Source organism: Sapajus apella, unplaced genomic scaffold (assembly GCF_009761245.1).
Source record: "Sapajus apella isolate SASKATOON/1434 unplaced genomic scaffold, GSC_monkey_1.0 scaffold30, whole genome shotgun sequence".
NCBI lineage: Eukaryota > Metazoa > Chordata > Mammalia > Primates > Cebidae > Sapajus > Sapajus apella.
This window is the reverse complement of record NW_022436970.1, coordinates 4,635,380-4,648,575: the sequence shown is the minus strand read 5'-3', so window position 1 is coordinate 4,648,575 and position 13,196 is coordinate 4,635,380. Positions and strand designations below refer to the sequence as shown.

General features: G+C 42.2%; 1 protein-coding gene across 5 annotated transcripts in view; it reads right to left on the bottom strand.

Annotated features, from left to right (window-relative positions):
- The window catches only part of MALT1 (MALT1 paracaspase), a 79,491-nt gene that overhangs the window by 49,914 nt on the left and 16,381 nt on the right, over positions 1–13,196 (bottom strand). For all 5 annotated transcript variants that reach the window (XM_032293603.1, XM_032293605.1, XM_032293606.1 and 2 more), the window contains exons 3-4: positions 4,562–4,683; positions 28–178 (exon numbers count right to left, since the gene is read on the bottom strand). In XM_032293603.1, coding sequence (XP_032149494.1) covers positions 28–178; positions 4,562–4,683 — 273 coding nt within the window. The remainder of the gene's footprint in view (positions 1–27; positions 179–4,561; positions 4,684–13,196) is intronic.

Below are 13,196 nucleotides of genomic sequence, written 5' to 3'. Positions count from 1 at the left end.
CAACATTCAGCTTCTTTCATTACTTACTCTGGAAGCTTTCTGGAACATCACAAACATCCAACTGTGACCACTGGCTGAATTCAAAGGTGAAATTGTTATTAACTCGACAGACATAAAAGCCCGCATCTTTTACATGCACTGCATTAAAAATAAGTTCTGATGTATTTCCATCCGGAATCTGTGAAAGAATCAGTAAGAGAATAGCAGTGGATGATTCATCAAAAACACACCTTATAAAATACGCTGTACAAAAATCTGTGAGTTCAGTGTGGAGTTTTCCAAGTGTAACTCTTCCCCCCAAGTTCTAAAATACTTCTGAGTTAAAAACAGTAACACTTTGAGTTATTTAGGACTGAAGTATTATGAATCCAGTCTTTTATGAATCCATTAACCAGAGAGTTAAGCTGGCCCCCAAACATCTTCCGAAGGCTCACTAACAGAAAACTACCTGATCTGTCATTTAAGTCATCATTTGAGTACTGAAAGTATCATTAAGTACTGAAAGAATATAAAACTGCAACACTTATGAGTTTAGCAGTACTGAAAGAATCTAAAACTGTAACATTAATGAGTTTAGCAGTTTGTATGTTTGTACAACATACAAACACTACAGGGGCTTATAGAAAACACAGAGAATTAGGCCTGGCTATTGCTTTCAGCTCTGACCACATTAGCTGGGAGGACATGGGTAAGTTATTTTACCTTAAGAACCCATCTTCTGATCTGCCAAATTCTGTAAGAGGATGACTCCTTAACCAAAAAATATCCAATCTCTTTCAAGGTCTAGACAGAGAAGGGCTATGGAAAGCATATCAACGAGACAGTAAAAGATGGGACCACCATCCACAGGCCCCACCTCCAATACTAAGGTTTCTTTTATTACTGCTTTTATTGCTCCCAGCAATTTATCAGCTACACCAACTTCAGCACGTTGCCAAGGGCTTATTCAAGTGCCTCATTACAACAACTTCCTTGCAAAGAATAGGTCAATCTGAGGATTTAAAATCTGAAAGACCCCCAAATTCAAAACTCTTTGAGAACCTCCATCATGCTCACAGGAACATTTCAGATTGGGATGCTGAACTTTTAAGTATACAGTGCAAATATTTCAGCATCCAAAAAAATCCAAAATCTGAAACACTGCCGGTCCCAAGCTTTTCAGATAAGGGATACTCAACCTGTACTTTAACAAGCTCACCCCTCCCTCTCCAAACCCCAAGTAACTGAACTCTACTCTCTCCCCTCTCAGTACCTACACCAAAGCAACAGTATTTTGCTGAAGATGTGACAACTGGGACTATAGGCTGCTCTTAGAACTGCCTGACAATCCTACTGTATTGTCCTAAGGGTGCTTTCCTTCTAGACTACTGATGTATACTTTCTCCTCAAACCTCCTGTAATCCTACATCTCTCAGGCACTGACTTCAGATAGAAGTTATCTCCTTTTACTGCCAACAAATCACAAACCTATCCATGTCTGTACCTATTTACAATTGCTCTGTTCCCTCCTGTTAAAATGAAGATGCATCTTCTTAACAAAGGCTACTTGGGCTAAAGATGTGTGGGGACCCAAGCAGAATTCCAGAGTTGGTATGAAGAGTATATTAAACTGAAGACATCTGGGATTCAACAGATGCAGAAAGAAGTCTTCTCAGGCTTCCTTTATCTGACCCAAGACAGAAAGCTCTGGGAAATGAGGCTGCCATAAATTCTCTCGTCGGACTTTATGATCACGATGAAGAGGAGACACCACTGGTGCCTGCATGAATGAACATTACCAGAAACTTTGCTATCTCCCTTTGTTCTTCTCCCCTTTGTCTTTCCTGAAGAAAACCATTCATTCTTTTCATAGGGTCCCTGCCTTTCCCTGCTAAATTAGGCATATAACTTAACCAGTTAGCAAGCTACTCCTTCTGTAGGCTCTTTCATGCACACAAATAAGCTTTTTCTCTGTTAATCTGTCTTCTGTCAGTTAATCTGCGTGCCCCAGGCACTGAACCTAAGAAAGTAGAGGAAAAGTTATTCCCTTCCCAACAATCCCATCCTCTCTGGCCTCGCTTCTGAAATTTTCTCTCTCTTTGCTTTGGCATCTGTTTCTCCCTTTTACTGTATGTTTTACTGTATCAGACTAAAACGCATGCTCTAATACTTTCTATCTTAAATAAACCAAAAAGCCTAACAAACCTCTCTTGATCCTATACTCTCTTAGCAGGACTGAAGAAGCTGGCTATCCAGTTTTACTTGCAATACTTTCTTTGTTACTTTTATACCATCCTCTCTTGGCTAGCTTCCCATCTCCCTGGCAGACTCTTCTTAGTCTCTTCACTGGTGCCTCCTCCACTACATAAATCTCAATGTTGTCTCCCCAGATACTCAAATGGCCTAGCTGATTCATTTGGATGTGTACTAGGCTTCTGAAATGCAACACGTCTAAAGCCACACTTTTGATTTTTCCCCCTAAATCTATTCCTCTTCAATCTTTAACCCCTCAGTATATAATGTATCTCAGATGCTCATGTGGAAAGCCTAGGGGTCATCCTTGATTTCTCTTTCTTCTCCCCATGCTGTACATCTAATCTGTTAGCTTGGATGGCTACAGCTAGTGCTCGACTTACGACCACGGTCGGGACCGCGGACTGGTTGTAACACGATTTGGTCGTAAGTTGAGTGGGCTATATGTAAAGTTGAAATGGTACACGCGGAGATGGTAGTGCTGCCGGAAGCTGGTCCGCACTGTCGTATGCCCAGCTGGGCAACGTTTGCGCTGCCAGACGCAGAGCAGTCGTGGCTAGCGATTATGGTCGTAAAGTCAAATGGTCATAAGTTGCATAGGTGGTAAGTCGATCAATACCTGTATCTCTAAAACACACACTGAATTACACACTGTGATTCACCTCCTCTGCTCTGCCCTAGTCCACACTACTGCTACTTCCAGTCAAGCACAGGCATTAGACAACTGGTCACCTTGCTGTTCTCTGCTTTCTTCAAGCAGCAAGTTCATGTTTTAAAAACATGTTACTTCCCTTGCTTAAAACCTTTAGTAGCTTCTCACACTATGTCGCCGCCCTGTTGAATTTCCTCATAGTTCTTAACTCACAGGAATTGACAGTACTTGCTGTGTCCCCACTGGCGTGAAAGCTCTTTGAGGGCAGAGACCTTATGGTCGCTGCCATATCATCATGCCTAGAACATGGCCTGGCACAAAACAGGTGCTCAACAAGCACTTGTTAAGTAACATCTACAATACACTTATGATCATAAGAGTGGTTTGACAAAACTTGATTCGCTAAGAGTTTTAAGATCCATTACAACTCTTCAAATCTAAGATGCATCTTCCATCCCCTACATTTCTACCTTTCTCCAATCAGGACATAGTTTACAAATGATATACTTAATGTAGTGGGTTTTTTCCATTATTTCTCCTCAAAGGGCATTTATTAAAATTAAAGTAACTCTGCAATTGAGAAAATATGATTAAAAAATATCTTTAGTTACCATCTTTCAAGAGCCTAGGCATGAAAAACATCCTCTCTCCTTAATTCTCACAACTTCTGATGATAAGAATTCACATGGCTAATAATGGTAGTCAGGGTTCCAACACAGACCTATCTAGTGCCAAAGCTACAAGCAATCTATTCGCTATATTCCACAGTTGTTCTGTCTTACCTCTGTGTAACAGATGACTATAAAACCACAGAATTCTCCTACAGTATGAGGCAATGCAATTAAAGGAAAAGTCATTCTCAGAACAGTTTTTATTTAGTTTCAGATTTGCAAAGGGAGACATGGCATCAAGTATGGAAGAAGGCTGAATTACTGTGACTACCAGGGTGAAAAGAATATGGACTTTCAAGGTAGTGTGGAGATGGGAGGAGGCCAGAGAGGGATGAGGGAATGGAAGAGAAAAGCCCACAGAAGTGGTACACAACGCGGGCAGCCTGCCCACTGAAAAATCCAAAGTGCAGGATGGCTCAAGGAACTCTGAAGAAAAGAGAATTCTAAGATGTTATTTTAAATTATTTGTTGGGTGCTGCAGGGAGCCAATCACTCCACAAAAGGAATAAATGGCCCATTCTGCCAACCTGAATTTTACTTCAGGATCTACCGCAAAGTCCTAAATCTTCTGATACCAATAAAACAGTGATGTGGAATTTAAAAAAAAAAAAAAAAAAAAAGCAAATTAATTTTCCATATAGCCTTGAAAATCTTTTAAAGATTTTTGGACGGAACATAATCTGTTGTAAAGAGTTTTGTATATACAGGAAAGTACTGGTGATGTTTCACACTTGCTAACACTATTGCCCTAAGTAATCTCTATTTTCCGCCATTTTTAGAGTGAAGAGCTGATTTCATTATTGTTTACAATTGTTTTAATGACACAACTCTGGAACTGTCTTACCAAACTAATGATTATTGAATATTTCAGTAATAACCTAACAATGTCTATCAGACTCTTTTACCAAACTGTTAAAACTACATTTAGGACAATAATGTTAATTAATTCTCTGTCATTCTCTCTCCTTATAACAGAAGAATTAAAAGACATATTTAAAAAAATTACCTCTTTATTCATTTTGAACCACTGATATTGTACAAAAGGATGTCCAGTTGCCCGGCAACACAGTTTCACAAACTGTCCAGCCAAGACTGCCTTTGACTCTGGGTTTATAGTAATCTTTATTCCTAAAAAAAAGAAAAAAAGAAAAAAAATTAAAGTCACAAAAGAGGGATTTTCCTTGTTTATACATCTGAAACCAAAAACTGAAACATTTTACAAATAACCTGCATTTTTATCTTTGTCACAAATCACTCATTCACATCTCCTTTTCAATCAGATTTATAGTTTGTGAGGTGCAGGCTTTGTAAAATCAGAGGAAAGAAACTTACTTACAGAAGACTTTGATCTATTGTACTTCCCCCATGATTGGGTGGGGGAGAAAATTATTTACCACATTTCTTCAATTTTTAGAAGCTTTTTTCCTGTATTCTAACACTTCTGAAATCAGGATGCACCTTATAACAGATGCCTGTCAGGCAACAGCCGAAGGGTAGTTCTCAGTGTCAGCTCATGGAAGGAAATACCTGGTCATAAATGCTCATATGGCTGCCACATCAATTGAGTTACATGCACTGTTAGTATTACAAGTGTTAGGTTGCAATGCCTGCTGTGGTCTGAATGTGTGCCCCCAAATTCATGTGCTGGAAACTGAATGCCCAATGTAACAATGTTGGGAGGTAGGGCCTAGAGGGAGGCTCTACTCTTGTGAATGAATTAATGCCGCTGTAGTAAGGGGGTTTGCAGGAGTGGGTTCTCTCTCTTTTCTACCATGTGAGGACACTGAAAGAAAGCCTTCATCAGAAGCTGGTTCTTTGATGATGGACTTCCCAGGCTCCAGAACTGTGAGAAATAGATGTATTTTTTAAAAATTACCCAGTCTGTGGTACTCTATCACAGCAGCATGCAATGGACAAAGACAACACCATTGAAAATGTCTTCAAATGACTGCACTCTTATTTAGCACTGAAATGAAAATGATTTTGGAAGAGAAGGACACAGAGCAATGGGATACATATTTATATACCTGTGACACAAACATCTCTCCTTTGAGGAACAACTGCCAACACCAAAGCTTGGAAGACTTTGACAGGAATTTGGAAGAAAATCCTAGAGTCAATAACGGAACACCTCCACTCCTTCTCTTGCCTCTCTCTCTCACTCACTCGCCCCAGGAAGCACAGGACTGTGGCAGGAGGCCATTCAGGTAGCCCCGCAGAGAGGTCCAAGTGGTAAGTGTATTCGTTTATTTTCATGCTGCTGATAAAGACATACCCACGACTGGGCAATTTACAAAAGAAAGAGGTTTAGTAGACATATAGTTCCATGTGACTAGGGAGGACTCAACGATCATGGTGGAAGGTGAAAGACATGTTTCACATGGCAGCAGACAGGAGAAGAGAGCTTGTGCAAGGAAATTCCCCCTTATAAAACCGTCAGATCTCATGAGACTTACTCGCTATTACAAGAACAGCACGGGAAAGACCTGGCCCCATGATTCAATTACCTCTCACTGGGTCCTCCCATAACACATGGGAATTCAAGATGAGATTTGGGTGGGGACACAACCAAATCATATCACTATGGAAAGAAATAGACCTCCCACCACAGCCAGTGAGGAAATGAGGTCTCTTGACAGCACCTGTGAGTGAGCCATCTGAGAAGAGGATCCTCCAACCCTGGGCAAACCTTCAGATTACTGCAGACCTGGCTGACAGTCTGATTGCTGCCTCATGAGAGACCCTCAGCCAGGACTACCCAGCTAGGCCACTCCTGGACTGCTATCCTCAGAAACTGTGTGAGATAATAAATAGTTGTTTTCACTTCTGACTTGGATGTAATTTACTTATGCAGCAATAGATAACTGACATAAAAGAAACCAAAGATAGAAAAGCTTACATTTGCAAACGTTGTAATACATAAAACTAGGTTAGCTGGCTTTTAGGAAGTAAAGAGAAAAGATAATTAAAACTTAAAACTTAATTTCCTGCACCTACTTTTCCTTTCCTTGTTTATACTGAATGTCACCTCATAACAGCATCTTTTTCTTCTTTTTTCTACCACCCACCAATGCAAAGAAACAAAACAAGATTACAAGTAAGAAGGAAACAGAGTAAATAACAGTAATCTTAATACATCAAAGGTACTAAACTTTCTAGGAAAAAAATAATGTTCATAAAAGTTACAGCAGAAAGATACTAAATAAAACCAAAATTAAAAATGAGTATATGTTTATTATATACCTAGCACAACTGAGGGTCTCAAGAAGCCTGAGAAAATCTTTAGTAAATATAGTAGAGCCTCTGAGAATTTTAAACTCTTGCCAAAGGAGAACATTCATATTTACTAATCCTTTAAGTCAAGGCCAACTTAGTACAGGATGGATGAAATTCAGAATTTTTCGGAAATCTGTGACACACGTTGGTAGGAAAGTTGGAAAATGGGATCTTGTTGAAGCAAGCAAATTCATAACATGGAATTTTAACATCCCCACATTTACCATTTATCTGCCAGGACAGTTTTACATCACAACTATAAAATACAAAGATCCTGATTTCCCAGCTTTTGATGTGATAGGAAAAAAAAAAAAACTGTTAACAATGACAAAAGGGAACAAGTAATAAATCTGAAAAATATAGTTTTGGCTACCCTGGCTTTAAATTAGGATGTCCTATAGCCACCACAAACTTTGTATGTCCCAAATCCCTTCTGATGCAAAATCTACTTTTCTGCCAGTTCCCTACAGTTTGCCCATGTTAAAGATGGTAAACCAGGCTTACAGCCTACCACCATCCATCCGGCTACTCAGGACAAAAACTTTGCAGTTTTTAGCATCATTCTTAAGGCCCTAGGATTTTCAGAATGGTAAATGAGCACTGGCTTCAACTTAAAGTTGCCAGCTGCATTAGCCCCTTACAAGGGAGTCAGCCAGGCACTGACTTCTCTCTAGCTATCAAAAATCTAGAGGGCACCTTCTTCCAATAGAAGGCTGTTTCATCTGCATTGAAAAATCTGTTTATTATAGCCATTTTCTTTAATGATCTTAGCTAGATCTTTTTTTGTTTTTTGTTTGGAGACAAAGTCTCACTCTGTCACCCAGGCTGGAGTGCAGTGGCATGACTTTGGCTTACTGCAACCTCTGCCTCTCAGACTTAGGCGATTTTCTCACCTCAGCCTCCTGAGGTGCTGGGACCACAGGCAGGTGCCACCATGCCTGACTAATTTTTTGTAAAGACAGGGTTTCACCATGTTGCCCAGGCTCGTATCAAACTCCTAAGCTCAAGCAATTGTCCTGCCTTGGTCTCCCAGAGTGCTGGGATTATAGACGTGAGCCACCATGCCTGGCATTAGCTAGATCTTCGGGCAGACTTGCGGCAGCTTCTCCACCAGTACTTGCTGCCTCACTTTGCACTTTTATGTTATGGTTTCCTTAACCTCATGAACCAACTTTTCTTTTGCAGTTTCCTTACCTCTCTCAGCCTTTATAGAAATGAGGAGAGTTAGGGCCTCACTCTGGATCAGGCTTTGGCTTAGGGGCATGCTGTGGCTGGTTTGATCTATCCAAATGACTACAACTTTCTGCATCTCAGTAATCAGGCTGTTTTTGCCTTCTTGTCATTCGTGTGTTCACTGAAGTAGCATTTTTAATTACCTTCAAGAACTTTTCTTTTGCATTTGCAACTTGGTTAACTGGCACAAGAGGCCTAGCTTTCAGCCTGTCTCAGCTTTTGATATGCCTTCCTCATTAAGTATAATCAATTCCAGCTTTTGATTTAAAGTGAGAGACATGTGACTCTTCCTTTCACCTGAACACTCAGAGACCACTGTTGGGTTATTAATCAGCCGAATTTCAACATTGTTGTGTCTCACTATTCTTTCACTTGAAGAGTCAGAGACCAATGTAGGGTTATTAATCAGCCTAATTTCACAACTGTTGTGTCTCAGGGAATAAGGAGGTGCAAAGAGGGAGGGGGAAGGGGGGAGAGGGAGGGGAATAGGGAGGGAGAGGTGGGGGAAGACAGAGAGAGTGGGGGGAAGGGAGGAATGGCTAATCGGTGGAGCAGTCGGAATACACATGACATTTATCAATTAAGCTTGCCTTCTTATATGGGCATAATTCGTGGTACTCCAAAACAATTATAATAGGTTTTTTTTCCTTTGCAATGCAAGGGCTCTTTATTGTCAGCAAGACCATCAGGCCAGATGAGCACTGAGCCTCCAGGGGGACCCCAGTCCCTCTTCAGTGGGAGAAGGGAAAGTGGGGTTTCAGGCCTCAGACTGGTCCTCAGCTCACATAGCACCATGCAAATACACAGCTAAAAACTTCCTAGATGTCTCCACTGAAAACCAGTCAGCCCAACACATTACACAGCCATCCTTGTTTTTCTTTTTTGAGACGGAGTCTTGCTCTGTCACCCAAGCTGGAGTGTAGTGGCATGATCTTGGCTCACTGCAACCTCTGTCTCCTGGGTTCAAGTGATTCTCCTGCCTCAGCCTCCTGAGTAGCTGGGATTATAGGCACGTGCCACCACACCTGGCTAATTTTTTGTATTTTTTCAGTAGAGACGGGGTTTCACTGTGTTAACCAGGATGGTCTTGATCTCCTGACCTCGTGATCCAGCCACCTCGGCCTCCCAAAGTGCTGGGATTACAGGCATGAGCCACTGTGCCCAGCCCTATCTTCTTTTTGGTCATTGGGAGACACCAAAAATGCGGAGAGAGGGGCTGGTATGATTCCACTCAGACCAAACTCTTGTCACACTTGTTAGAGGCCAGGTCTGTGGTGTTCAGCTGTAACAACAGGAAATGGAACACATGTCTGTCTGTGCCTACAGTCCACACAACCATGGGCTGCTCTGAGATCTTGGTGTCATTCCCATAGAGGAGCTGGGCCTGAGCCAGGGCAATGCCAAAAGCAAACAGGATCATCTTTGCCCACAGCTGATCTGGCTGAAGGCTGTGTGGTTGTAAATTGGCTCTCTCCAGGAAGTGCAGGATATGGAGATGGGGGTAAGGATAGCCCTCCCAGAAATCTGTGTCATCTTTCACATCATAAACATTACATTCCTGAAGGTCAGCAGTGGGGGATATGGGATAGAAGGTCTCAAGAACATGATTTTTAGTAGCTTCAACCTCCTCTCTGGAGGAGATGCGGTGGGGGGAAGAGGATCGTTGGCACTCAGGATGGGCTCCACCAGAACCATGACCCTGCTTCGAAGAGACTCAGTTCCAGGTGGTGGATAATGTGGAATTTTGGGCATAAATCTGCCTGGCCAGAGAAGGATGCCTGAGAATCTGAGACTTACACAACTGTGTCAGACTGTCCACAATGACTGGACAGCAGGCCTCTCTCCTGGGGATGTCCTCAGTACAGTGCCAGAGACAGGCATGAGAGACCAAATTCAGAAGATGCTCATCTTGGTTCTCTATGTGGTTCATTGCATCAGAACAAGGCTAAGTACTTTCTCAGGAAGGCATTCTATTAACTTGGCCTGCTTGACACCCCTGAGAAGGTGGCAACACTGGTGAGAGACGTAGCAGGTGTGATCTCTGTACAGCGGTTGCTCGTGAATGGGGCCTGAGCATTAGAACTTTGGGTGCTTCTAGCCAGGGTGCCAGGGTCATGAAAAGGGGGTGAGCAGAACTTTGGGTGTTTCTAGCCATGGTCTCAGGGCAGGAAGATCAGCGGTGGTATCCCAGGCATGAAGTATATCTTTCCCACAGAGGTGATGGGCTCCAGTCCAGGGATCTCGTACACTCTATCCAGGGGAGCAGGCTCTGGCTTCCACATGGAGTGCATGTCCCACTCACAGGCTCCATATCTTGGGGCCCAAAGCCCCAGGGCCCCAAAGGCTGAGCTGTATGGAGCCAGCCAGCGCTTGCCTAGTGGGCCTCAGTGCCAACACCATACTGATTTGGTCTTCTTAAGATCGCCACCTGGATGCTGCCAATTACCACACACCAACAATCACAAGAGTAACATCAAAGATCACTGATGACAGATCACATGACAAATACAATGAAAAAGTTTGATTGTAAGAATTACCAAAGCATGACACAGAGATACGAAGTAAGCACATGCTGTTGGAAAAATGGCACCGACAGACTTGCTAGACACGGGGTTGCTGAAAGCTTTTGATTTGTAAAAAATGAAGTATCCGCAAAGGGCGGTACAGTGAAGCATAATAAAACAAAGTGTGCCTGTACTTAGAATAAAAATCCAAACTCCTTACCACGGCTACAGAGCGCTGCATGAACTGCTCCCTGCCTTCGGTCCCTCCCGCTCTCCAGCTCACCAAGCTCCAGCTGTACTGGGCCCCTTCCTTTCAGCAGTCAAGCTCTTTTCTGCCCTTCCACTCACCAGTCCTCTGCTGCTGGGAGTATCTCCCCTCAGGTTCCACTCTGTCACCGCCCCCCACGGCCACCCCACTGGCTTCCACTGTTCTACTGTTTCATGGCAGGTTCTTTCTTTTCTCATCATCCAGGTTTCTTATTAAAATATCACTAGCTTCTCTGGGAAATGTCTCCAAATTAGGTCTCCTCCGACCCCCCAGTTATCTATTATATTCATGCAGTTCAGTGTCCTTCATTCTCTGAAATCCCTGTTTCTTACTGTCTACCTTAGGCACTAAAATAGAAGCTCCATGAGAACAAGGACCTTGATGGTCTTAGTCACCAGTTCATTCGGCCCTTAGAATTGTGCCCAGCATATGGCAGTGCAGTGGGCACTAGTGGGTGTTCAACATGTGTTTACTGAATGAATATATATAATAATAATAATAGAAATTACTATAGCAAGTTACTGACTGCTTTAAATGCACCAGGCATTTTTATCACTAACCTCTGAAATAACCACACAAGGTAGATATTAATTAGATCTATTTTACAATGAAAAAAAGGTACATAATTTGCAGAAGGTATCCCAAATTACCTGGGCTAAATTAAACTCTCCGAGACTAATATTTTATTTTCTTGGCTTTAACACCCTTACGTTTTGCTTTCTCAGTGATTCTTTGTTTTCTGAGACGGGGTCTTGCTCTGCCACCCAGGCTGGAGTGCAGTGGCATGATCAGGGCTCACTGCAGCTTCAACCTCCTGGGCTCAAGCCATCCTCTCACCTCAGCCCCAGCAGCTGGCACTACAAGCACACACCACCATACCCAGCTAATTTTTGCATTTTTCGTAGAGACTGGGTTTCGGCATGTTGCCCAGGCTGGTCTCGAACTCCTGGGTTCAAGCAATCCATCCCACCTCAGCCTCCCAAAGCACTGGGATTATAGGAGTGAGCCACCACACCCAGCCTCTCGGTGATTCTCAATGTATCTCCTGTCGTAATCCCGCCCTCTGCCACAGCAAGCCTATCTTACTGAGAAAGCATACCACACAAAGAGCAATCCCTCACGAGAACACTGCTCATAAATATGCCATGGCAAACATTCTCTGCCATTATACAAGGATATAAGAAACAAGAATGATGGAAAGAGTTTTTCCTCTAGAGTATCTTACAAAGAAGTAGGTGACACTACTGGAAAGGGGTCAAATGGCCAGGTTCTAAAAGTTATCCTTCCTTTATGTGGGGCATAAGACTAAGTGATTTTTAAAATTAGTATTATTTTATATTTTGTAGAGACAGGTCTCACTATGTTGCCCAGGTTGGCCTCATATGTTGCCCAGAACTCCTGGCCTTAAGGGATCCTCCTGCCTCAACCTCCCAAAGTGTTGGGATTACAGGTGTGAGCCACCGTGCCCAGCCAAGACAAAGTGACTTTTAACATACATTTAAATTCACAGTTTATAAGCCTGTCCTGCACCAACAACTCTAGAAGTCTAGTCTTCAATAAGCAACTGTGTGTATCTGTGTGAGTGTGTGTGTGTATAAAAAATATATATATATAATTTATTGCATCAAAGACTGAGAATTGAAAGGCAAAATGTGATTTGGAAACCACCCCTGGTGAGTAGTAAAGAAAATGAGTTGCAATACCTCCCATGTTTTAACCACACAAATTTCCTTCCTCCCACAAAGCCTTGTGTGACAGGGACGCATGGTCAAGCCTTAGCCACCCCAATGCAGCACCCATAATGAGAAGGTGCTGAACAAAGGTAAAAAAAAGAATATGGTATAGTGCTATGTAGGATGTAAGAAGGCATACAAATGAAAGTTCTATTTTAAACGGCGAACACAGCTTCCTGGCAAACAAGCATATTTTTCAGATAACATCTACAAAGAAGTCATAGAGGTTACTTGATTTCCTGTAAGCCTGGGAGAATGTGACTAGGTACAATGGAACTAAGGATCGTGTTTCAACACACACACACATGCAGATAAACAAGTACATGCCATTAAGCAATAAAACAAAAGTTTAAAGCCTTGCTTGAATTACAAGAAAGATAAATTAGGATGACTTTTGACAAAAGGACACATCATAGCTCCCCTTGAAGTTATTCTCTCTCACAGTGCATTCAAATGTTGATATAGTTTATCAATAAATACTTTTTCTAGAAACAGATCTACTCCATACAGTGAAGTGCATCTACCTTCAGAGGTCATGAAACAAAAAATGATTTTCATCAACTTCCATCTAAAGCTTGTCCTCGAAGTTACTCTGCAATCTTCTATGCCATCACAGCAAAGTACCTA